This window comes from Pelodiscus sinensis, chromosome 2, assembly GCF_049634645.1.
Source record: "Pelodiscus sinensis isolate JC-2024 chromosome 2, ASM4963464v1, whole genome shotgun sequence".
NCBI lineage: Eukaryota > Metazoa > Chordata > Testudines > Trionychidae > Pelodiscus > Pelodiscus sinensis.
Window position 1 is genome coordinate 215,927,865 of NC_134712.1, and position 27,711 is coordinate 215,955,575.

Here is a 27,711-nt window from a genome sequence, read left to right on the forward strand (position 1 = left end):
AAAAGGGATATCTCTAACCAAATTTGATCTCTTTTCTATTGAGACATATATGTAACTAAGCAGATCTCTGAAAGGAAATTAAGGAAGTATTATTACGTATAATGATTTTATATAAATGTTCATTCTATATTTTCAAAGTATTTGTAATGCCTTCCATACTAAACCCTCCTTTGAACCAAACCAAGGGTAATTGTTCCCTGCAGTACTGGTATACTTTCTATAGGTTTAATGGAATTGCTTCTAATCCAGTCAATCTTCTCAGCAAAGAATAATGAGAACTCGTTGCAGCAAAGAATAATGAGAACTCCTTGCAGCAGGGATCACTCACCTCGGATGCTTGGTAGGAAGGGACTGTATTTTTGCAAAATGAGTCACTATCCAAGCATTTCTATTGTCCAAGATTTACAGATTCCATAGCACAGGGGGCGAAACAGTTATCCCTCAAGACTGACACAGCATACAACCCCCATATTGCATAACCTCCATATTGTATAACTAGTCAAAACAGTCTTTTGCCACCATTGCTGTGATATTCTTTCTTCTATCTTTGGGTGTGTCTACACAGCAGGGCTTAACTTGAAATAAGCTACACAAATTGTGCTACGTCAATTGCATAGCTTATTTCAAAATAGTTTATTTCAAAATTGGGAGTGTCTACACAGCACTGATTTCAAAACAGAGCATTCTTCCCCCATCTTCCCTTACTCCTCCTACAATGAGGGTTACAGGAGTCAGAGTAAGAAGTCTTCCAGCTTGACAGTATTTCTACATTAGTTCAAAATAACTGCCTACTGTGTAGACACAGACTAAGAATCTTTAGAAGAAGACATCAGGGGCATATGTGCTGAGAATGGAAAGATAATGGAATGAAAGCCAGAAAATGCAAGATGAAAGAGAGGAAGACTGGAAATGACATGGAAATGAACAGTTCTGAATGCCAGGGCCAGATTAAGACCTTTAGAGGCCCTAAACACTGAAAAGATTGTAGTGTCACCTGCAGTACCCCCCGATATGTAATTCAAAATAAAAACAATACTATACTGTAAAATCTCATTTTTTTTGTGCCCCTGCTTTGCTGGTGCCCTAAGCACGTGCTTAGTCTGCCTATTGGATAATCCAGCCCTGTAATGGCATCAAACACCTCATCATGAACTGGGAAGATTTGGAAAAAAGGGCATGACAGGCAAGGATGACACTAAAGCTGTGAAAAAACAATGAGTCCTGTGGAGCCTTAAAAAGTAACAGATTTATTTGCAGCTGATGGGGTGGTTTTTACCCACAAAAGCTTATGCCCAAATAAATCTTAGTCAGTCTTTAAGGTGCCTCAGGACTCGTCATTGTTTCTGCAGATACAGAGTATCATGGTTACTCCTCTAAGTCTAACTCTATGCAGCTTCAAGTTTCTGGCTTCTTGAGAACTTAATTCTATTTGTTGCTTTCCCGTTCATGTGAATGATGATCTTCATAATATAAGGGCAAGGAATTTTGTTGAATGAGCAACAACCTATGGATGAGAGGTAGGGGAGCAGCAGAGAACAACTTTTTTGTTTATAACTTATCTCTTTGGTCAACTGTTGAGCATTTCCAATGAGCTCTAAAGAGGCCCCAATTAGAAGACTGTTGGCTTTGTTAAAAATCTTTGCAGGTGATGGCATGAGAAACAATGGGGAATCGCCATATTTCTAATAGAGAAACAGAGGACCTGCCCTATGGGAAGGAAATTCATTGGGCATATCAGAAACATTTCATGAAAGTTTATTATGGAAGTTGGAGCAGAGGGGTTCACTGTCCCAATTCTTCTGCAAACTAACTTACTGGCCTCTTGGCATATTGGTGAGGAAGTGAATGAGCCTGAAGAACAAAATTATTATTTCCCCAAAGCATGTAGCTACTTCTGAGCTAGCTGAGATGCTAGTGCTTCTGAGCTACATCAGAAAGGGAAGGGTGCAGGAAACGTGCACTGCCCCTTGGTGTACTACACATGTCGTCCTGCTGTCCTGCTCGATGTGCTAAGGCTGTTAGTCTTGAGGACTGTCAGTCTGGCAGCTTCCAGAGCACTACATTTGCTCCAAAATTAAAAAGAGTTTTATTGCTGAAACATTATCTTTTATGATGGAAAGCAGCCAAGAAAAAACTGGTCGATGCATCAGAATGGCAGTTTTATTTTGCATAAATCATGAGGAGAGTGTGGTGGAGGGGGCTGAGAGGAGGCTGCTGCCATAAGTGAGGACTGGATCAGTTTGAATTCAGATACAATCCTGACAAGTGGGAAAATGCTGGAGGGGGAAACAAATGCTTTTATGTAGCAAATAGGGACATTAATATAGCGCCTCACGTTTGGGATTTGAAAATATTTGTATTGTAAATTATTACTAATATTTGTGTGACTAATTGAGTGGTGATGTGACTGACTGTTATTATACCCCTCACTTCCATTTGCCAGAAGCTGGGAATGGGCAACAAGGTTTGTTCTCTTGATGATTACCTGCTTTGTTCATTCCCTCTGAAACACCTGATATTGGCCACTGCCAGAAGACAGGATATTGGGCTAGATGGTCCACTGGAAATGATCCCTCTACTCTTTTCCATCCATGTGTAGATTTTTTCCATCCCTATGTGGAATAGTTTGTATGTGCATTGAGGCGTGTGCAAATATAGAAACAAAAAAACCTCGCTATGGGCACTCTGCTAATCAGCTGGGTAGCATTTGAATCTCTCCTAAGTCACTGCACAAATGCACATTGTACAGGGAACAGTGACAACTGGTCCCTGGCCCAGTGTGGCCAGTCTTAGGTTCTAATGTTTTCTATCAAACTGAGATAAATCTAGCATGTTCAGAGGACAATGGGCCATATTGGGATCTCAGTTACACCTATGTAACTGTCTGGCTGATTTTAATAACATTGACCTTAGGATTGCACAGGTATACCTTAGGACAGACTTTGGCTCACTAATAGACATGGTGCTGTAAGATGTTTAGAGCAAAATTCTGGGCTGACTTACACCCAGTGTAAATCCTTTGAATACCATAAAATTGTCTGGAGTGAAAGTCAGTGTAGAATTTTGCTCTTACTACTGTTTGCAATATTGAAAAACTAGCATTTCTCTCTCTGTGAAGGACAATAAAACCTGCAGATTTTTCAGGTAATGAATCTCAGGCTTAGTGTACACTGCAGAATTAGGTTGACATAAGGCAGCTCACTTCAACCCAATGACCTCAGTGTGCATGCTACACCCTTGCTCCTTCTGGCATAAGTGCCCTGCTACACAGATGTAATAACTCCACCTCCACCTCCATCGGCATAGGGCTTACGTCAGTGCAGTGAGGACAACACAACATCCGTGCAGGCACTGAGTTACTCACTTTGCTGTTGGATGGCATTCCTGTCGATTTCATGGATCAGTATCACTGGGGTAGGTGGGAGTCTCCAACTAGAGCATGGCTGCGCCCAGGCTCACTGCTCAGAGTGAGGCTTGTGACTGCCAACCTCCTCACTCTCTGCTGCCAGCCAGTCCTCTGCTCGGAGGTGCCTGGTTCCTCATTCCCTGTGGGAAGCCTGGTGCTGCACAGAGGCTTCCTGAGTCAGGCTGCTGGGAAACCAGATGCCTCCCCGCCTCCAACTCTCAGCTCCCTGCTGCAGCTGAGTGCGTGGTGAGGAGCTCTGCACCTGGGGTCTCAGTGGCTCCTGTGCTCCCAGTGCGTAGTGGAGGCCTGAGCTCTGTAAGGGGAGGTGGGAGTGCTGGAGCAAGGTGCAGCCCTGAGAGGCAGGAGCTGGGCAGGCAGCCCGGCAGCTGTCTGGAGGCTCCCATAGGGAGTTTGGTAGCTATACTAATCCTTTCACGTCCCTGCCATGAGCTGCCTGTCGATCTGAGAGCCCATATTCTCAGCTCCCCATATTGCCCCTCAAGTCAGTGGAAATAGGGGTAAAAGTAAAATTAATTTTCCCCAGTATGGGGGGGAACACCAACTAAGTGGGGGACAAGTGACTTCCCCTCATGACTCCCACATGACTCATGACTTCCCCTCATGACCCTCACCCCTCAGCCCAGGGTCCCTATTTTCTTCTCCTCTCCTCCCGTTACCTAGGGGGAGGGGCACTAGGGGCAGTACAACAGGCAGAGAAGTTGCCAGCAATTCTACAGCTTTCTCTGCTCTGGCCCTGCCAGTGGGGAAAGGAGCAAAAACTCCAACCCTGTCCTCTACCCCTCCACGGAGCTGACACTCCGCGAGCTCCACATGTACAGCAGTAACTGTGGTTGAGGAGAGGGCTAGGAGTGGGTGTGGCTCGGGGTTCTGCTCTTTTCCCACTGGGATGGGCAGGAAGTGGGGAAAGGAGCAAAACACTAGCAGCTCCTCTGCCTCCCATATCACTCTCAACTCTATCCACCACCAGCCTTCTGCTCGTGCAGGGCTGCTGCTGAACTGAGGGGGCCAGGGGAGAGGCAACTCTGTGGGGAGTTGGGAGTGGTAGGTATCGACTATTTTCGATATGCTGTATTGGTTATAAAGAGCTGGTAGGGCATACTAGACTTTGCCACCCATGTTCTTGTGGTATAATGTGTTGGTAATGGCTTACTTTCACCTCTGCTGGAAACGCTTCTGTCAGCATGTGCACCACCGACAGAAAGAGGGTAGTGTGGACATAAACTATCGGAGTAATTACTAACATAGTTCGACTTACATTTCAAGTATAGACATGTCCTTAGCAACTACACTATAACCTGGACTCTGACCCCAAATGTACTGAACATGCACAATAAATTAATGGGTTAATTTGCTGAGTATTCAGCAGCTCCCAAATAAGTCCCATCATCAGTAATGTGAAGCAAAATGCAGGACAATGTAGCACTTTATAGAATAACAAGATGGTTTATTAGATGATGAGCTTTCGTGGGCCAGACCCACTTCCTCAGATCAGTTTTTTGATCTGAGGAAGTGGGTCTGGCCCACGAAAGCTCATCATCTAATAAACCATCTTGTTAGTCTTTAAAGTGCTACATTGTCCTGCATTTTGCTTCAGCTACCCCAGACTAACACAGCTACATCTCTATCACCATCAGTAATGTGTCTGCCTGATAGTTAAAAAGTGGGGACCTAAAATTCTCTTGAGGTTTAGTCTTCATTAAACATTTTGTATCTTTCATCTCTATTGGATACGGATGACTACTCATCCCTTAATTATCTTTATCACCACAACCCTTTCTGTATTTGATTAGCACATTTCAACAAAACCTTTCCTTGCAGAAATAAAACCATTTCCGTTCCATCAAAAGTGTTGAATGCTTGCAGATCTTGGCATGATTTTGGGGGAATAAAATCTTGATATGAAATAATAGCACTTTTCCCTGTTTACCGCCATTTAAAATTAACATCCTGTTGAAATCTATAGCAAAGGAAGACATAGAAGGAACATCTAAGCAGGACAGCAGGCACCAGCCATGGATGTAGCTAGCATATATACAAGTGATTAACTTGTTACAAAACAAATGATAATAAGCAATTAGAAACTATTATTTCTTTCCTGAAATGACAAGCCATATGGTTCAATTCCGTTTAATACCATTCATTATGTTCTGCATGCAAAGCTGTAAGATCTCCACCCTAAGAAATCATAGAAATGTAGGACTGGACAGCACTTGAATAGATCATCTAGTCCAGTCCCTTGCACGCAGGGCAGTCCCATATAATAAATATATCATTCCAGGCAAGTGTTTGTCTAACCTGTTCTTAACACTGTCTAATGACTCAGGTTCTACAACCTCTCTAGGCAATTTGTTCCAGTGCTTAACCACCTAACAGGAAGTTTTCTGTAACGTCTAACTTAAACCTCCCCTTGCTGCAATTTAAGTCCAAGACATCTTTTCCTATCTTCAGAGGATAAGGAGACCAACTTTTCTCCTTTCTCCTTGTAACAACATTATATGTATTAAAAAAAACTATTATCATGTCATCTCCTCAGTATTTTCTTCTCCAGTCTTAAAGACAAACAAACAAGAAAACAAACAAAAACAAAACCAACAAAAAAACACCCCGGCTGTGTCTACACTGGCATGAATTTCCGGAACTGCTTAAAATGGAATACTATTCCATTTTCAGTTTTTCCGGAAAAGGAGCGTCTACATTGGCAGGCTGCTTTTCCGGAAAAGCCCTTTTTCCGGAACAGCGTCTGTGGCCAATGTAGACGTGCTTTTCCGGAAAAGAGCCCCGATCGCCATTTTCAGTGGTCTGGAATAAGGACTTATGCCCGAGCGGGAGCAGAATAGTTTTTCCGGAATAGCGGCTGATTTTGTACAGTAGAGTGTCATTGCTTTTCCGGAAATTCAAGGGCCAGTGTAGACAGCTCGCAGCTTATTCCAGAAAAAGCAGCTGATTTTCCGGAATGAGTGGCCCAATGTAGACACAGCCCCTTGTTTTTAATCATTGCTCCTAGATCTTGTTTTCTAGAACTTTATTTTTTTTGTTGCTCCAATTTCTGCAGTTTCTCAACATCTTCCTGATATGGGCTCCCAGAAATGAAATGATATTTTAGCTGATGCATTATCAACACAGAATAGAGAAGAATTCGTTTGTGTGTCCTGTTACAACACTTCTGCTGATATAGCCCAGAATTATATTCACTTTTTTTTGAAAGAGCATTACATTTTTATTTAGCTTGAGGTCCACTATAACCTCCAGATCCCTTTCTGAAGAACTCCTTTTAAGACAAACAACAAGATTTCCCATTTTGTAAGTATGCAACTGATTGTTCCTTCCTAAGTGGAGTACTTTGCATTTGTCCTTATTGAATTTAAACCTGTTTACTTCAGTCCATTTCTCCAGTGGGCCCAGATTATTATGAATTTTAATCCTATCCTACAAAGCACTTGCAACCCCTCCCAGATTGGTATTGTCCACAAATGATACAAGTAGCAAATAGTTTGTGGCACTTTGGAAACATATGTTCTTTAAAAAACAAAATTACTTTGTTGTTGGTACAGTCAGTGGTACAGTGTAACCCATCCTGTTGGTGCAGTGTAACCGATGTGTCTAATGGGAGATATCACTTTAACCAGGGCATGTCTACACTACAGAGTTATTTTGAAATAACAAGGTGAGAGTGTCCACGCAGCAAGTCTGTTATTTTGACATTATTTAAAAATAACGGGCTTGTGAGTTGCATTGTTGCTAGGCAGATTTAGCACTCCACATCCAGAAGCTTCCAGAATTGGGTGTGGGTGTTTTTAGGACTTCTCCAGTCCAGGGGCGGATGAGAGTGCCGCAGTGCCCAGCGCATCGCCGCGAGGCCCCAGGCAGTGAAATTTCGTGGGGCCTCCCCTTTGACATGGCACATGTGCCGTGGAGCCACAGCAAATGCGCGGGGCCTTGGGAAGCACGGGGCCCGGGGCAGCTGCCCCGCTCGCCCTGCCCTAAATCTGCTGCTGCTCCAGTCGGTTGCTGGGGTCAAACACCATGTATACATCTAGACTACACCTCTTTGTTAACAGAGAGATGTAGATTAGGCACGTCGAAATTGCTAATGAAGCTGCTTTTTTTTTTAAATGGAGCTTTTTCAGAAAAAATGGCAATTTAGATGCAGATCTGTCAAAAATAAACCCTTTTTCAACAGATCCTGTATGCCTCATTTTTTGAGGAATACAGGATCTTTTGAAAAAGGGTTTATTTTTCAACAGATCCGTGTCTAGACTGCTGTGTTATTTTTTTTAAAAAAGCTCCATTAAAAAAAAAAAGCGGCAGCCATGTTTATGCTAATGAAGCGCGGGATATTTAAATCCCTGCTTCATTAGCAATTTCAACGTGCCTAATCTACATCTCTTTGTCGACGGAGAGGTATAGTCTAGACACAGCCTATGAGGGAAAGCAAGCAGGGCAAAAGTGTAGGAGGCCATGTGTCTTGGATGAGCTGGAGAAACTGAGCCAGGAGCAGAAAGCAGGTTGTTTTCCCTAACTCCAAAGCATTTTGCAGCAGGTTAATTATATTGTTAATGCCTTAGGAGGGAAGCATGGGCAGCGTTAATTACAACAAGGGGAAACTGGAAGGAAAAATAATTTCATCTATTTTAATTGTATACTTTGAATATTGTTTTGATTTTAGCTAAACTGTTTTAATTAAGTTGCCTGAACTAGTATGATTTACTGACTTTTCCTTACGTGTTGTAATGGGGAAAGAGAAGTTAATATTTTGCTATCCTTAGCTTTGTGTTTTCTTGTAACATAAGAAATATATATATATATACAGAGAGAGAGAGAGAGAGAGAGAGATTGCTTAATTAGCTAGCTGATTGGCTAACAGTGATTTCAGAGGAAAAGTCTGAATGGATTCCAGCTAACAACTCCTACATGCAAGTATAGGGAAGATGTTGTTTTAGACACAGCAGACTACAGATTTGGTGATACCAGAAGTATCCTGAAATAGCTGTTCTGCATCTTTTAATGCACCCATTATTTTGAAATAGATTCTATGAGGGATATGGGATGTTTTTGAATAGTGCTTATTTAGAAATTTGTCACTGTGTAGACAGTTCCAAATATCGAAATAAGCTATTTTGAAATTATATTGAAATAAGATACACAATTTGCATAGCTCAAATTGGGCATCTTATTTCAACCTATCAGTGGAGTGTAGATGCACCCTATCAGAGGCTTAGGCGAACTAAACCTAAGCTTTTTAGAGCTCTCAGCTTCTTCTCATTGTGTTTCTATGGGAATTGACCTGTTGGGATTTTAATTTTTTCTTTATGTTCATGTGTAACTATAATAATGTCTGTGGATTATAAAATAGCCATGTTGTGCTGTAAAAATTAGTTTATGTATATCGTTAGCATGAAATGTTGTAAAGTTGTTTAATTCAATTCATTTCTTTAATTCCTTTTGGAACTTGAATGTGAGGAGGTTGCCCCTGTGCAATCCTTGCTGAAAATCCTCAGAGACTTAACTCTGGGTCTCCAGCTAATTTTATGGGGGAGTAGGGTTTTTACTTTTAGGCACTGGAAAAGGACTGGAGAAGGAATGAAGTGAACAGCATGATTACTGACCATCTGGTTCTAAAGGAGAGAGTCTTGGCTATGTCTAAACTGCAAAGATAAGTCAGAAAAAGATATGCAAATTGCAAACTGCAATTTGTGTATCTTTTTCCACTTTTTTTGGGAGAAGAGGCTTTTCTGAAATTTGGACCATCTACAAGGAGCCAAATTTCAGAAAAACCCTGCTCTTTCGGAACATCCCTTCTTCCTCATACAATGAGGAATACAGGGATGTTGAAAGAACACGTCCGCTTTTTTGGAAACTGTTCTGAAAAAGCGGACACGTTTCTTGGATGTGGCATAGTTTTTCCGGGATACCTCCAGTACCCTGGAAAAGCTCTGCAGTGTAAATATAGCCCGGATGTTTGAGAAAGTGCTTCTTCATTCTCCTCCTTTATGCTGGTAACCCCACATTTCAAGATATCATGATCATTACCCACGCTGACCCATTATCTCACACTGATGACAGTGGCCCTTCAGTTCTATTGGTTTGCCCCTGAAAATGCTCAAAACTAAAAAATATTTCACATCTGATTGTAATGAAAATATCAATTTAAAAATTAGCTCTGATTTGCATCTGATCATTCCAGTCTAGCTAGTTTTTAATATGGGCTAATTTACACCTCTTTAAAAGTATCAACCAGCAAAGCCAGGAATCCTTGAGTCCTTTCAGGTGCTGAGTCTTAATCTATTCTCATCGTAGAACCTCATCCATTAGATACTGAATCAAAAAATTAACATAGGAGACTTGTTTTCCATGAGTCTGATGAAAAATTCAGTGAAGTTAATGGAAAGATTCCCACCATTTTTAATGATCCAAATCAGTGTGAATGGGTCTCAGACATATTGAATAATTAATAAGAACAATATTCCTAACTATGCTAGCTAATGAATCCAGTCACTCTGTGCCATATGCTTCCTTTATGAGGAGCTATCAATCACATGCACGACTTTCCCCGTTTACCTGCTTGTGGGCATGGTCATAGGAATTGATGTGGTTGTCAAATTCCTGGTGTTTGTGATACTGCTTGTCACATAATTCACAGTAGAAGTTAGCCTTCACATCCTCCAGACCTTTTGCTGTGGCCTTCCCCTTCTCAGCATAACCCTACAAAGGGAAACGGTAGCATTTTGTCACCAAAAGTATTGCAGGTTCCTGACCATACTTAATTAGCCACATTTTGTTATGCAACATGGAGCATTTAAAATATTAGGTCTGTTCCTGACAGACTGAACTGACGATTCACAGAAATTCTAATGGATGTAAAAATACATTTTGGTCTAAAATTAGTGACATCAGACTTTACTGGACATATTTTTTTCTCAGACAGATTCAGGAAACATTTACTCTCTGAAGTCTGCATTTCCTCTTTCAGCCTGACTTAAATATTATATCAATAATATAGGACATGAAAAAAGCAACATAACAATGAGTGGGTCCTTAATCTCCTTATTGTTAAGATGAATAGTTAAAAGTTCACAAATGAATGGGTAGCTACACACAGGATGATTAACCTGTTTGTTCCAGTATCTTTAATTTGCTTATTCAGGTGTCTGTTCTTTCATAACTTAATGGAAGCAAACTTGTACTATGCAGTTGCATATAGGGTCAGATTCTCATTTGTGTTTTGCCCTCTTCACACCACAGAAGGGCCAGAAAACAGCTGGATATGAACAGTAGAGAGTTCTCCTGGGATAGGTGAATTGTCATCTTGAGCAGATTCTGCACCACTTCTCCCTATGCTCAGCTTCAGCATGAATGAACTTGCCATGTGGCCTGAGTACACTGCACTCTGACTAAACTTAGCTGTCAGTCAGTCCCATAGGAACCCCAGCTTATTATTTTAAATGAACAGCCCCTTGACTGCTCTGCTTTATGATTTAGTAGAATTCTACAAATCTGTGGATATCTGCTTTATATCTACAGGTACCTGCATTCACAGATGTCAGTGCAGATATCCACAGTTCTTTTTTTGCAGATACAAATGCAGATGCAAATTTTGTATCTGCGCAGGGCTTCAATGATCAGATTTCCAGACAGCATAGATCTACCCTGAGAATCAACCAGCCATCACTGGTTCTCTGATGGTCCCCTGCTGTGCTGGGAGGAAGCTCTAGGAAGCAGAGATTGTTATCCATTATTTTTCATCTATGTCCTATATCTAGAGAGATGGGCCTTGGTCCTCAGAAATAGAGGCCTAGGGTTAGTCTCCTAAAGCCATATTTAGGAATGAAAAGAAACACCCTGATTTCTAAAGTAGCTGCAGCTCCCAGGTTTGGTCATTTTTAAAGTATTTTATATACATATATTTTTACATTTTCTATACTATTTTATTTTGGAGCTCTAAAAAGCCCCACCTCCAACCAGGAAACAATAATTTTTACAAAAATTGTCAAAATATCCATTGCCATATTCACAATGAATGATATGGTGCTATTCATGCACACATAATACATTGCCATGTGAGTCAGTTAATTAAGCACTTACTACAATTAATCTACCCATTTGTGGATTGGAATGTGGCACATCACTTTTTATAACAAGGCTGTCACAAGTGCTCTCATCTGGAATGTAAATTTTGAAACCTACATGACAGAAGAGCCAAAGCTTTACTGCATGTAGGTCAGACTTGCAAGCTTTGAGACCTGTGTGTGCATTTTTTCATAGTAACATGGACTTGGCTTCTGAGAGTTAGATTCACAAAAGGTCTATGATGCCTAGGGATTTTCTGGGAGCCTAGAAGTTAGGTGTGATGATACAAAGGGTATGTCTAGACTACAGATTTTTGTCGACAAAAGTGGACTTTTGTCGACAAAACTATACCTGCGCCTACACTACCGCTGAGTTCTGTCAACATAACGTCGACAGAACTCAGCAGTTTTGTCGACGCTGGTAAACCTCATTTTACAAGGCATAATGCCTTTTATCGACAGTGTTCTGTCGACAGAAGGTGTTATTGCATGTAGGATTGTGTCTAGACTCCAGGGTTTTGTCGACAAAGCAGCTTGCTTTGTTGACAGAACTGAATGTAGTCTAGATGCTCTATGTCAACAGAAGTTTTGTCGACAGTATCTGTCGACAAAACTTCTGTCGACAAAACCCTGTAGTCTAGACGTACCCTAAGTGTTCTACAACAGCCCCTGGAGAAATTTCTTCCCTGAGTTGGTCTGCTCTTCATCTGGCCTGAATAGATCCCTGAGTCATTCTCATCTAATAGTTTGGAGGCCACCATTTAGCTTTCTGTTATTCTCCTACTGGAGTGTTTATATTTCAGCAGGATAGGGGTCAAGTGGCATGCTCCATGACTATGGCTATGTCGACACTACAGGTTTCCTGTGCAAGAAACTTTTTGCAGAAGAGATCTTCCACAAAAACTTCTTGTGCAAGAGAATGTCCACACTGCAAAAGCACACTGAAAAAGCGATGAGTAGGAATAAGAAATCCTCCGGAAAAGGGCTTATTTTCCGGAGAATCGCGTCTAGACTGGCGCTTTTCTCCGGCTTATCCACAAGCCGGAAAAAAGCGGCAGCCATGTAAATGCAAATACCGTGGGGGATATTTAAATCCCCCGCAGATTTGCAATTCCGACTCGTCTCATTAGCATCCCTTTTCCGGAAAGGGATGCTAATGTAGACGTAGCCACTGAGTTTTTGTGCAAGACTTAGCCTCTCAGTAAGTTTGAAGGTGGGGGTGCTTAGTGGAGAATCTCACTCTGAAAGGTTAGCATTCCCACCTGAGATGCTATATGGATACTATAAAACTATTATAAAAAAATAATCCGGCACTCGTATAGTTAAACTGTTTCATTAGTTATGTGAAATCTACAAAGACCAGTAAAAACATTTAAGTGACACTTTTTAGCTTTATATTTCAGACCTACTGTTTTTCTATCATTAATTATTCACTGGTCCGTTGGTATAATTAAAATGCATAAATTAGCATGTGCATGCAATAGCACTAATTATGGAGAGATGTTTTCCATGGAAGTCAACTATTAAGGACAACATATTCTTATTGTAAATTTGTAAAAAAAATGCAAGTTTCTGACTCACTGGCAACCAGCCAGAGTATAATTGGGTTTTTTTTTTCTGGCTATGAACTGTCAATTAAATGTTTACAGCTTCATCACGGTATGCATAGAAAAAACAGCATAATTGTTAGAGGGGGCTACATTATTCTCTCTGAAACACAACTGATACTGCTGTTCATGAGTGTTCTAAACTGTCAACTTTATCTGGCCCAGCAGATATTAATACACAATTCCCTTTCTATAAAGATGTTTATAAAAAAGCAACAAGGCAGCTTCCAGGTGCATCCAAAGATAATCACAACTACCTCCGTTGCCTTATTGCTTAATTATGCTTGTCTGCCATGGAAAAAGATACAATTTCCTGCTTCCTTATCGATCAGATGCAAGGAAATTGAATGTTACATAACGTACTTTATAAAGGTCACAGATTTTCTTTCTCCCAAAAGAGTTAAAACTTCATCACAACAGTAAATTGTGCATAGTCAAATGAATTTACACTTCCAGACCACTAATACCATTTCCACTGGTCTGCAAAGAAAATGCTCATATGTGGGTACAATAAAACAACCATTGTAAAGGAAGGCATTCAGAATCATATCTGACATTTTCTCTGATAATAAAAAGCAATATTCCTTCTTAGATCTTTCCTAAGTAGCTCAAGAAAATAGTAAGAAAAACCTTTACACTATACGTCTGAGGATCATCCGATTTACTGGAAAGAGGTGTCACAACCTAATAAACTGCATTCTGGGTCACAGAGTACATTTTGATGAGATGTAGGCTCAATAAAAAACACAAATGTGGGACCAGGTAAATGAGTGATGCTTGACACATGGACAGTCTGCAGCTAAAAGCAAGTACTGGAAGTCACTCTCAATGCAATTATTATGGGTAGGAACTCCTAGAACTAAAGAGTTAATTATATACTGTATTGGTGAAAGGCAGATAATGTGCTGTAGAAGGCTATGGGAATGTGTAAAATACGAGCGAATGATTTTCTTGGTAGAAACTTGCAGAGCTGCTCCATTTGTAAAGATAGTAATTACATTCACATCAATTTAGCCCACAGATGCATATTACTGTAATAAATGTTGATATATTGTATTCATTTACAGTGAATACATCCATTGTGCATTATACTGGAAGCCCTTTCATTTAGCAGTTTCTTTTACTGTTGCTCCTTATTGTAAAAATGCAATTAATGGTATCTGACATTTCATTTTCTAATATGAGGAAAATCAATGAAAAATACTGTGTAACTGAGTTTTCCAGAATGTTGCTGGTGACACCTAGTCAATTAGAAATCATTTATTAAATGCAGAGTTTGTAAGAGATATTTAATAGACTTGCACGGCCATTAAAATATGCTGACCTAGGCAATTCTACAGATTGTTTAGGATCACAAATATCTGTGGTCTGTTCCAGTGGACTAAGGTAATGAGCAGGTCAGTTTATACAGTGAAACTTGGTAAGGCAGTTTTTTCTATCAATCTGGGCATTACTGTAAATATATTTTGGGTGGGATAAATACAAGTTAATGGCAAACTGAAAACAGAAAAAATATGAAAGAGCGAGGCCTTTTTTGTCTAAACATTTCTGAACTTAAATATAAAACTAGCAGGCATGATAGTTTCAGATTAGCATTTCTATTCGCAGTCAGGCATTCGGCTTAAATGCAGAGCTAAACAAGTGGACTGCTTCTTCTTGAGGGATATGAACACCTGTGTCTCCTTAGAAGAGCAGATACAGTTTGCTGGTTTAAATGTAGATATATGTACCAGATCTGAGACAGGGGTACTATGGGAGCCATTGAGTTACCTGTTTATCTTCATGGAGTTGTTCCAATATTTCATACAGGAGCAAATCCTCCACCTACTGACCAGTATGGGTAGCTGGGCGGCACGCTGAGCAGGTGCATAAGGGTACTAGGAGGAAGAGTCTCATACTAAAAGTGTCTGAGCAGCATTGCAGATGCACCACAGAAACTGCTTCAGCCAATGCTTCTTGTGCCCCGCCCCCATAGAGGAAAAGTTCAATGACCAGAGGATCCTCCCTGCCCCCATAAACTGATCATGTTATTTCCCCAAGTGCCTCCTTTGCATTCCGTGTGTGAATAATATACTTCTGTGTATCATCCACTCTCCAATGCTCATGCCTTCACCTATTCCCAGGACAGATGCAGGTTGGATTGTGTCCTTTCCACATTTTGTATAGCTATTCCAAAGTATATTGGAACAGGGTCCAGGCAGATCATCAGCTGGGCACAAGTGGAAGAAACCATGAAGTAATACTCATATTTTTCATCAATAACAAGCTCTAGAACTGGGCAAATGCTGCAAGTAGACTATTGGAACACAGAGGAAATTACTAGCGTGGATGTATCAGTGTCTTAATGTATGTTTTGTGAGTTCTTGATTATAATTCATCATAATATGGTAAATAGGATTTTGATTATTTTAATAAGAATTGCTGGGGAGGCTTAGTGGTGGAGATGAGGCAAATAAGCAAGACATGTATTCATCAGAGAGTTTCACTTGCTGGTCCTTTAAATATTAAAAGGCGTAGTAGCCATTTGCAATGCTGATGGGAGATCATCTTTCCTTGTGCCTCCTGACTCGTATCTCCCTAACCAACGACTTGCTTATATCTAAGTCACCCTGTCCTTAGGCTGCAGTGGAGGATTCCTATATCCTGGGCATCTGGAAATAGGTTGCATGTCCATTTACAAGCCATAATCACAACCTGACCTGTTTGCATTTGCTCATTCTTCTACATATGCTCAGCAATCCACTTTGAAAATTCCATGTATGTTTTACTCCATCATGTGTCCCCTGCTAAAAAAGCATGACGTTATCTCACAGAAAAAGGTTTTTCTTTTCCTCTTCAGCAAGAGCAAGCACTGCCAGTCTCAGCAAACTTTGAGAAGGCGGCTCTCAAACCTCTCCAAACAAGTGCCCCTTTCCATCTTTCTGCACTTAGAGTATTCCCACAGAATCCTTAATTGCTTATTTCCATCCACTGCCATTTACCACTAGAATGCTGACATCAGAAAAGTGCAATGCTTTTAGCAAGTCTTGCATGTCTTTCCGGTTAGAAACCTGCTGGAATCTTGAGTTCAGAACTATTACAGAGCTCTTCTTTTAACACTTAAGTGGAAAGCCATTTCTAATATATCTACTTTCTAAAGAATTTCTCTATTTGCAGAAAAATATTACCTGGGCTGCTCTATTCATCCAGTAGAGTCCTCAGTAAGTCTGATTGCCTCATGGTACATTTGTTGTGGGATCTCAAAGTAGACAAGGAAATTTTAGTGGCATCAGTAAATTTACTGCACCAAAGGAACGTTACACTCTGTTGAATGTGTCAGCTGTGGCAGGGCGTTACCCTGCACTGGCCCTTTAAGGGGCTGAGACGGGGAGTTGGGAGCTCAGCTGAGGCAAATAAGGAGGGCCCAGCTGGAGACTATAAGAGCAGCTCCTTGGAGGAGGAGAGAGACCTGCCTGCCTGCCTGCAATGAAAGGGGCTTCGGCCTAGCAAACCCAGGCTATCTGGCCTGAGGCCCTAGGGGCTGCAAGGAGGCAGCTGCAGTAGGCTGGGGGAGTTTGAGCCAGGGAAGCCCCAGGCCATAAGTCCGCAAGGCAGGGTTGCAGGAGGCAACCGGGCAGGCAGAGTGGGAGAAGAACTGGGGGTCCTAGGGAGTAGGGAAGACCCCAGAGGAGGAGTGGAGGAAGAACAATGACTCCCCCCAGAAGGGGGCATGGACTAAGACCGGAGTGGTCACTGCCTGAGGGCAGTGCCCTGAAGAGTAACTCCTCACGTTGGCGTCGGAGAAGCTGGTTACTTCCCCACAAGCCGCCATGCGGAAAGTGAGTGAACCCGCTACACAACTTTATAAACAGAATTATCAATCAGCTATCACCAGAACTATTTATTATGGAACAAAAGTAACATTTTCAAAAACACCTAAGTGCCTTAATTCCCATGTTCAAAAGTGCCAGAAAGTCAAAAGCATTTAGATTCCTATATTCCTAAATCTCAGCTGAAAATAGGACTAAGCCCAGAACTTCAAAGGTATTAAGGGAACTGACTTCCAATGGTGGAAAAGGCATACATAGGAATTAGGTGCCCCTAGCAACTAGGGGAGTAAATGCCTTTAAACATCTAGGCCTACATCTCTTTCGGCACTTTTGAAAATGTTACCCTAAATCTTGAAGTCCTAACTCAATTCTTATTCAGGCAAAACTTCCATTGACTTTGGTGAAAGTTTTACTTGAATAAGAACTTAAGTAAGGACTTCTGGACGTAGGAGTCCATTGTAGAGAAAATATCTGCACCTATTGCTTTTTTGAAACTGACCAAATGCTCTTGGAGATTAAGTGTACAATTCACGGAATCTCTGATTCCCTCCCCTTACTCTAATTTTCATTTGGTTTCACCTCATCTGTCTTCCTTGGAGTATCACTTTGGTATTGTAGCTTCTGCTCAGGTCATTTCTCCAAGCTTGCTCATTTGACAGTGAAAAAGGCTTTTGTCTGATCTGTACTGTGAATTTATATTACGTAGTCTGAATGTGAAAATCTTTCACAAGAACAAGGATAGAAAGCAATGTTTAATTCAACTCCTCCTAGCCAAAGTTCTTCTGTACTTTAACTATATCCACTTCATAATACTCAGACAAGGGAGGCAGGTACGACTGCAATTTTATAATCAGAAACACAGAACCAAAGTTTGATTCATGTTGTCAAAGTTAGGATAAAATTTCAGGGGCCAAAGTAAATCTTGGTCTAACTGTATTGAAATAAATACTATTATTAATGATAATTATTTTATTTATGTGGCAAAGAACTATGTTTAAAAATTTACAAAATCTAGCACTCTAAAGTTAGTAAATGCCACAGGACCTTGTGGAGCTTCCAGCCCTCTAAGGAGATGTTGCTAGAAAAAAGCAAGAACTTTGTCCTCACTATGGTGTCAATTGGGACAACCTGTTTTGGTTTCAGTTAATTATTTCAGATCTGCAACTTTGTGACTAAAATGGGCCAATAAGACTACTACCTCAAGCCAGGGTAACTTACGTATGCAGAGATATGCAGGAGTGAGCTCCTGTCTGCTACACAAAAAGTACAAACTACAACCCTCCCTCCCTCACCAAAAAAAGAGAGACTGCAAACATTAGCAACATCATTCACTTTTGTGCACACTGTTGATCATGACGTTATCATCAGTTGTTACTCAGGATTTTCAGAACCCAAAGCAGTGGTAACTTAACTGTTTCAATACAGGAAGTGTCAGGAAATTTATTAGATTTAAGCACACACAGACATAAGCTGTAGGTTTGGAACAGTAATGGGCAACCTAGGCTAATGAGTGGGCCACATGAGTAGCCCTCCTTCATCTCAGTGAGCTACAAGTTTGTAGTAACCACGATGGTCTCTCAGGATAGGGGAGTTTTGCTAACTCTACCTTGTGTACCTAGAATTTGCAAAGTGTGCAGACTGAACCATAGCAGCACTTTGGTTGAATGCAGAAGAAGCACATGACTCTTACAGTCAGTGTTGCATGCAATCAGCATGCACCTCATTTCACATGCCCTTGCTTTATGTGCATATCATTTTAATAATACTGATAGGAAAAAATCCCCCAACATGGACAGAAATCAGTGGAATTTGGATACCATGTGGGCAACAGTAAACAAAATGCCTTGTGGGCCACACATAGAACTCCCATGGACCGCATGCTGCCTACGGGCGACAGGTAGCCCATCACTGGTTTAGAACATCCCAAATAATTACCTAAAATCTGAAATGGTAATGAGTAATTAACAGTAGGTCTACAATGGTCGGTCGCTTCCCTGCTGGGGAGTAAGGTGGAAGGCAAAGGGTCTCTCAGGATAGCTTCAGAGGATATTCCAAAGTACACTCTATTATCTAGTCTTTTATAGCTAACTTACAAAACACACAGCTCACAGTGACCCCTCCTGGGTCACATCTCCTAACTTTAATAAACTTCTCAACAAGCATTCTTAACAGTCTTAGTCATAATAAGCCAAATAATACCAAAGGTACCCAAAACTCAAGGTTTCCATCCACTTACTTTCTTTCAGTCTCAAATTGTTACATTGTTGAGTCTTTTCCTCTACTCCTCCTATTCTGATTAGCACTTGCCTCCACAAGCCCAGCTTGCTAAATTTGACCCTTAAATTGTGGTATTAATTCATGGCAGCTGAATGCACATAACCCTCAAACACAGTTTTCCATGCAAAGTCCATTGCTTCAGTGTCTTCCCCCATTTAATCCTCTCTCCCCTCCACTTCAGTGACAGCAATCTTTTTTTATTTTTTTTTTTACTTTTTCTTTGACAAGTGCAGCATTATCAATTAATCTGAAGAGAGTCAGTCCTCCATTTATCTCTCAGAATTCTGGTTCTTCCAACCGTAATTATTACAGTACAAAGTACAATACACATTCCAGCATAGCATTTAATAGCCTAAGTGATATTGTATCTCTTTGTCTGATAACTCAAAACCTATTTGACATAACATTAAGGACCCCAAACATTTTGACCCAACACCTAGAATATAATGAATTTTCCCTTATATGTAGTGTCTTTCATATTCAAGTTAGTGCAAGGGTATTTTATGATAATGAGCTAGATACTGGCTGTGAAGTAACTGTGCAGGGAAATGCAGCAGTCATTATGCTCTGAGCAATAGTTAACACACAACCCTTTTTTAAGTGCCTTCCTCATAAAATGTAGGCTAATCATATCAAATAGCTTTTTACAGTCCTTAAATATCAATAACTTAAAACATTTATATTCTCTTCCCTTTAAAATAGTTTGATTCAGACATTGCAAATATGGTAATATTACAGTCAATTCAAATCGGCCAATTCAATGCCATAATTGACACTGCATTATATCTAAGGTCTGTGGGATTTCATTGCTCAGAGCCATGGTGGAGAACTTGTATATTTGTGATAAAAGACTAACCAACTATTAATAAAGCCAGTTTGATCCATTTTATTTTTGCATAATATGCCTAATATATTCACTCAACTTTGAACACTTACCTTTAGTCTTAGCATTTTGTATAACAAATTATCATCTTATCTAATTATATCTATACAGTTCATCTTTTCTTGCACTTTTCCTTTCTAAGACTGACTGGTCTGGCTGTTGTACTAAATCTGATGAATTTGTTTATGAAAACCCAGTAAAACTTTGTGTATTACCTTTACACTGTTACTTATAGAACTTTCTGCAAAAGTGGATGCAAGCAATGACTAAAATCTACACTTCTCTAAAGTTTGGGAATTGCCCATTTAAAAAATGAGTTAAGCTCAGGTCCATTTCTCATTTCTAGTCATGGATACCTAGAATGGATTTGGCAAAGTAAATGAGTGAAGTACTCATTTCTGCAGTTCTTTAGGTGGATACAATTCTCAGATATTCCTTTTCAAAATTAAAGCATAAGAATCACTGGAGTTCTGATCAAAGCTGCAATATCATTTAAAATATTATGGAAAGAAAAGCATCCATCCTGACCCTTAGAAACCAAATATCACCAGCTGACATCACCAATACCTCAGTTAATTAACTTGAATCTGAGTTGAAATCTTATTTCAGCACTGGAATTGCTGATTAACTGCACCAGTCTGGTGGTGACACAATAGAGGTTCATGACACTCTCTGTTCAAGAGCCTTTATGCAGAGGAACAATTACCAAATACTATCCTCTTGAAGAAAAAGAAAAGACCAACTCTGCTTATCCCCGATAAGATGTGCAGGCATCAAGAAAACCTTGTAGCCAAAAGTAACAATAACACTGATGAATTTGAGAGAATCATTATGGACATTTAATCTTTATGCACTGCCTGGAGAAGATCATTGATCGAAACAACCAATTCAGTCTTTCAGTAACATGCTTGCCTAAAGTGTAGTTGACCGTGATCAAGTAAATCTGAGAACTTTCCATCTATTGTCTGAGTTTTCTTTATTATCTCCTCCTCAGTAACTTTCCTCTAAGAGGAAGATTTAGAGAGAGGGTGATAACGGAGATTCACAGCCTCAATAGATGGATCTAAGAGAGAACTTTTTAAAGATGTGCTACATTTCATCTTCCTTACCTTACTTAATAATCTACTCCAATATTAGATTAGAATTCGATTTTTTTTATTGTTTCCAGATGCTGCCTTCATATCCAGTGTGAAGAAAGGAGGGTGGGATTTTCAATGAAATGGACAGCAGAATCATATAAGAAGCTTTGAGTTGTTAGGGAGCGTTCCAACTGCTATGTTGCACTCTATCATAGGTTAATAGTGCTTCTTCTTAGAGTGATTGGCCACACAGATTGTACTCTTGGTGCACATGCTCCCCACTTGCCAGGGGTGTCTGCTAGGTCTGGTTCTGCATCCAACATAGTTTCATGGTCCTCTCGCAAGAACAGAGTGGACACAGTCAGCCTTTAAGTCCTTCCTACTACACCTGGCAGCAAGACAAAACCTTTGCAGTGTTCACCAGACATCTCTGTACACTATGCTAGGTTTACTGGTAGTTAGTGGTGTTAGTAATTTTATCCCACTGGCAACCAAAACCAACATTTTAGTTAGCTTTTAGTTTCAAGAAACACTCTCCGTGAATGGGGATTCTAGCAAGATCACTAGAAGGGTTCAAAACCAGCCTCTAAAGTGAAGCTTCAGTAGCACAATATAATGAGCATTAAAGGTAACTCCTATGCCTATTTTCTAGAAAGGGATATATTCCAGAATGAAGTTCTATACATTGTTCCTTCGCTAAGCAAAACTCAGAAAGCTAAGGAAGGCAGCCTAAAATTATTCCTCATGGGGCATCGTAAGCAAGCCTCCTCAGATAGGGACAAAGCTAGACCTTGGTCTTCTGGGCTGACCTTCCCCTCAAGGGCCCTGACGAGCCAAGATACCACCAAAAGCTCCTCAGCTGACCATCTGGGCCAAGTTGCCTGCCTCCATTCTGGCATCCACAACCTGTGACAGGAAGGCAAACATGTCCCTCCAGAAATAAGACAATAGTACAGCTAAAGTCAATGGGAGTTTCAAAATTACAAGAAAGTAAATAAATAAACAAAAAGTGCACAGGTCAACAACTCAGGTGAAGAAAGAGTTGTGAAAAATATTAATAAGAAGAAAAAATGATGGTTGCTTGAAGAGGCAAGTTTAAAGGAAATATTTTGAGAGAGGCAGAAATGTTTTTAATCCAATTTCCTTTTCTCTTCTGCTATATTTTAAGTAATACAAGTATATGTTATCAAAATAAAGGCACACTTCGGCTGTGCTCTTGAATTCATTGGTGCACAGTTGTTGGTGTTAGGATTATGACTGTGAATCATAACTTATAATTTAATTATCTACAAGGTCTGGAGCACAAAGATCCTAAATAAATATTTTGTTGACCCGGTAACACATATTCCATCCTTATTTGCCCTCAGATTAATAAATTATTAAATGTGGCACAGCTAATTCTGTTATGAATACTTGGTTGGGAATACATTATCTAGACAGTAACAAGCACTTCCAGTGAGGTCATAAAGATCTGAAGCTTTGTGAAATGATTCAAGTAGCTGATTACAGTTTGATACTGTTTCATGAGGCCTCCTGGGACAACAATTAGTCCTGCAAACTCATTCTGTCCCCCATTTTTTTTCCAAAAGAACTGGAAATTAACAGCAATGTAGGTTCTTGATCTCAGAAAGATGATCTGCTCTTGCCACTCTCTCTTTAAAAATGTGTTCTGGCTCTACCATCAGTTGTTATAAACGTATTTGGAAATCTCAAGTCCAACATTACAAGAATTACACTTTGCAACTTTATATAGAAAGTTTCTGCAGAGGCTTCCATTGTTCTTAACTATCAATTGATTTTAAATCTAGCAAGTTCTTTACTGTGTTTTTCATTTATTTTTAAAATAAAATATGATTCATTCTTGAATGTTAAATACTTTTTTTATTAAATGTAAACCATGGCAGTCAGCAGACGTGCTTTCTAGATTTGATTTTAAATCAGAATTTCCTACTACTTATAGTCTCCAATAAGCATAGGTGTTATGGATCACTGTACAACCTTCTTAGGTAACACATTTGATAGCACATTCCCTTAATGAATGTAAGCATGTAAGTTTTCTAACTGGTAAATTAATTAAGTAGAACATTCAATTAATGAGTGGGTATTTCTTTTCAATTGTTAAAAACCTCAAATAAACTGCTAATACTTGAGTAATGAATTTAAAAACCCCAACAAATCCCTGATGATAATCTCTCTTACACTAGTTGTACAATGGCATAATGTCATTGGTTTCATCTGAATTACTCCTGATTTACACCACTGTAAATTAAAGCAGAATCTTGACTAGTAAGAATATTCCCTAATAACTAATAATATCACTTACCTATTTGCATGTTTGAATTCAGAGTTGGTGTAAATAAGTTGAGTTCTCAGGGAAATGTTGGGGTCATGTTCAGTTATGAAGTAAATGGTGGTGTACATAACATATCAGGGATATGCTGGATAAAAATGTGCATAATCTGGAAAATGCAGTAATGTAACTTGTGCTGATTTGGTATTCCAAAGATGGGCAAAACAAGCGTAACAGGGAAGGAGTTGATGATGTCGTGCAGAAGGAAAAGCTTTTTCAAATGATGAATAGCAAATAAATGTCTTTCTGGAGGAGAACTGACTTATAATGCACTTTGCTGTGAGTTGTTTTTCCTATTTTGTACTCCCTCACCACATAAGTTGTCTTGATTTTGCACAGCAACCGAACTGGATATGCAGATTGCACACTTTACTGCTCATGCCTGTTTTTATAAACTGATTTAAACTAATGTGTAGATCATCCCTGAATATGGTCCATTATATTTAGCTCTTATTTCTCAATAGCCTCCCCTTGTATTGAATAAAATTGTTCCATATGACAAAAAGGCATAGCCCAAGAGATTCCAAGTGACCACTGTGATCAGCTAGTCTGACCTCCTGTGTAGCACAGACATTAGGACATAGAATTTCCCTGAAGAAGTTCTTAGATTTCTATCTTTGTAAATACATCCAGCCAGGGCTGGATTACCCAATAGGCAGACTAAGCTCGTGCTTAGCAGACTAAGGGGCACCAAAAAAAAAAAAAAAAAAAGAGAGATTTTACGGTATAGTTTTGTTTTTATTTTGAATTACATATGGGCAGGGGGGCGGGCACCATAATCTTTTCAGTGCTTAGTGCCTCTGAAGGTCTTAATCCGGCCCTGTATCCAGCACATAGATTTTAGCAAACAATTCACTCGATTTAAAAATTGTTAATGATGGAGAATCCACCATGAAGATTGATTAAATATTACAGTGCTTGATTACCCTCACTATGAACCATTTATACCTCTTTGAATCAGTCTTGCTTCAACTTTCAGCCATTGGATCTTATGCCTTTCTCTCCTAGATTGAAAGCCTTTATCTAATACTTTCCCTAATATTTATATCTAATATTTTATAGATCATGCTCGTTTCCCCTTATCCTTCATTGATGGGGGATGCCCCTGCTAGCCCCACCCAAGTGCATGCCCCTGTGTCTGCCCCCACTCAAGATTCCCTGTTTATGCATCCAAGGATTGCAATAGCCTTTTTGGCTACAGAATCATACTAGGAAATTGTATTCCTGATATATTCCACCATGACTCCTAAACTTTCTCAGAGTCACTGCGTCCCAAGATATAGTCTCCCATTCTATAAATGTAGTCTATAATTTTGTTCCTTGAAGTATATATCTATACTTGGCCATTTTAAACCACATATTGTTTGCTACTACCCTGCTTACCAAGTGATTCAAATTGCTCTGTGTCAGTGATTTGGCCTCTTCATTATTTATCATTGCTCCAATTTCTATCACTTGCAAAATGAATGATCTAAAAATCTAAAAGGAGTCCTACAAAAAGTGGAACTAGGTCACATTGCAAAAGATGAATACCAACAAAATTATGTAGGGCAAAATTAGAATGGCCAATTCACAAATTGAGCTCAAATTAGAGATAAACACAATATCAAGAAAACATTCTATAAATATATTAGGGTATGTCTACACTAGCCCCCTAGGGTTCGAACTAAGGTGGCTAATGTAGGCATTCAAACTTGCAAATGAAGCCCTGGATTTAAATATCCCGGGTTTCATTTGCATGTTCCCGGGTGGGCACCATTTTTAAATCCCCTTAGTTTGAACTGATTGCCCACGGCTACACGCAGCAGTCAGAAGTTAATCTGAACTAAGTCCTTAGTTTGGATTAACTGTTACTCCTTCTGCAATGAGGTGTAACAGTTAATCCGAACTAAGGATTTAGTTCGGATTAACTTCTGACTGCCGGGTATAGCTGCAGGCAGTCAGTTTGAACTAAGGGGATTTAAAAATGGTGCCCGCCCGGGAACATGCAAATGAAGCCCAGGATATTTAAATCCTGGACTTCATTTGCAAGTTCGAATGCCTACATTAGCCACCCTAGTTCAAACTAGGGGATAATGTAGAATACCCTCAGAAGCAAGAGGAGGACCATAGACTCATAGACTCATAGACTTTAAGGTCAGAAGGGACCATTATGATCATCTAGTCTGACCCCCTGCACAGTGCAGGCCACAGAATCTCGCCCACCCCTCTTAGAATAATCCTCTCCCCTATGTCTCAGATATTGAAGCCTTCAAATACTTTGAAGGCCCCAACATGCAGAGAGTCCTTCAGCTGTGATCTGTGCCCAATGCTACAGAGGAAGGCGAAAAACCTCCAGGGCCTCTGCCAATCTACCCTGGAGGAAAATTCCTTCCTGACCCCAAATATGGCAATCAGCTAAACCCTGAGCATGTGGGCAAGACTCACCAGCCAGACACCCAGGGTATGTCTACACTAGAAAGTTAGTTCGAACTAACGGACGTTAGTTCGAACTAACTTTCCTATGCGCTACACTAGCGCTCCGCTAGTTCGAATTTGAATCGAACTAGCGGAGCGCTTAGTTCGAACTAGGTAAACCTCATTTTACGAGGACTAACGCCTAGTTCGAACTAGCTAGTTCGAACTAAGGGCTGTGTAGCCCTTTAGTTCGAACTAGTGGGAGGCTAGCCCTCCCCAGGTTTCCCTGGTGGCCACTCTGGCCAACACCAGGGAAACTCTATGCCCCCCTCCCGGCCCCGGACCCCTTAAAGGGGCACGGGCTGGCTACGGTGCCCGTGCCAGGTGCAAGCCTGCCAGCACCCAGCTAGCAGACCCTGCACCTGGCACGGCACAGAGCCACCCACCCGATGCCCCCCAGCCCACCCCCTCTTGCCGGGACCAGGCTGGCGGCTCCCGGGAGCTTGCCCTGGACCGCAAGAGGCGGGCACCTTCCTGGGCTAGTGCGGACATCGTGGACCTCGTCCACGATCTCCGCACTAGGCACAGGAAAGTGGCCGGCTAGGGCAGGAGAGCTGCCAGCCTGGCCACCCAGGACCAGGTGTGCATGAAAATCAAGGGGGTCCACTGAGACCCCCGACCCTGAGCCCTGAGCTTACACTGGCCGTACTGGGTCAGACCAAAGGTCCATCTAGCCCAGTAGCCTGTCTGCCGACAGCGGCCAACCCTAGGGACCCTGGAGGGGATGGACCGAAGACAATGACCAAGCCATTTGTCTCGTGCCATCCCTCTCCAGCCTTCCACAAACTTTGGGCAGGGACACCACTCCTACCCTCTGGCTAATAGGACTCCCTGGACCCAACCTCCATCACTTGATCTCACTTCCCTTTAAACTCTGTTCTAGTTCTAGCCTTCACAGCCTCCTGCAGCAAGGAGTTCCACAGGTTAACTATTTGCTTTGTCAAGAACAACAACTTTCTCTTACTAGTTTCAAGCCTGCTACCCATTCCTTTCCTTTGGTGTCCTCTAGTCCTTCTTTATGGGAACTCAGGAAGAACTTTTCTGAATGCACCCTCTCCACCCAACCCCTGCTTTTAGAGACCTCTATCCTGTCCCCCCTCCGTCTCCTCTTTTCTAAGCTGAACAGTCCCACTCTCTGTAGCCTCTCTTCATCTGGGACCTGTTCCCAACCCCTGATCATGTTAGTTGCCCTCCCCTCTCCCAGCCTTTCTCTTCCCCTCTCCCACCTCCTTTTCCCAGTCTCCCCCAGTTTTGTTCAATAAAGACAGAGTCAATGTTGGAAGAAACGTTATCTTTATTTTGTACATCAATAAGAAGGGGGGCTAGGGAAGGGTAAGTGGAAGGAGGTGAGGGAGGAATGGGGTACGAGCCCCCGATGGGGAGGACTGGGCTGGCTCTGCAGGCTTCTGGGGGTGGAAGCTCTCCTGCAGCCCCCAGATCGCCCCCTCTTCCCAGATCGCAGCCTGCGGTAAGTGCAGCCGGGCTGATGGCCGAGTGGTGTGATGTGCCCAGTGTGGGTACTCCGGGCACTCCAAGCCAGGACTGCTTTGCAAGCGGGGCACCCCTGAGAACTGTCTGTCCGGGGTGGGGGTCGGGACCCTTTAAGCGCAGCCCTCGGCTAGCCTGAGACAGTATCTCCATGCTCTAAGTCCTCCTTTTATGCCCTGCCGGCACTGCTTCCGGCCATCATTAAGCCCTGTTCAGAGTCCACTCAATGTGGACTTACTAGTTCGAACTAGCAAAACGCTAGTTCGAA

The 27,711-nt window shown here is 41.1% G+C and overlaps 1 protein-coding gene across 2 annotated transcripts in view; it reads right to left on the bottom strand.

Moving 5' to 3' along the window:
* ZNF804B (zinc finger protein 804B) overlaps nucleotides 1-27,711 on the bottom strand; it is a 396,759-nt gene that overhangs the window by 39,241 nt on the left and 329,807 nt on the right. For both annotated transcript variants that reach the window (XM_075922410.1, XM_075922411.1), the window contains one exon: nucleotides 9,986-10,129. In XM_075922410.1, coding sequence (XP_075778525.1) covers nucleotides 9,986-10,129 — 144 coding nt within the window. The remainder of the gene's footprint in view (nucleotides 1-9,985; nucleotides 10,130-27,711) is intronic.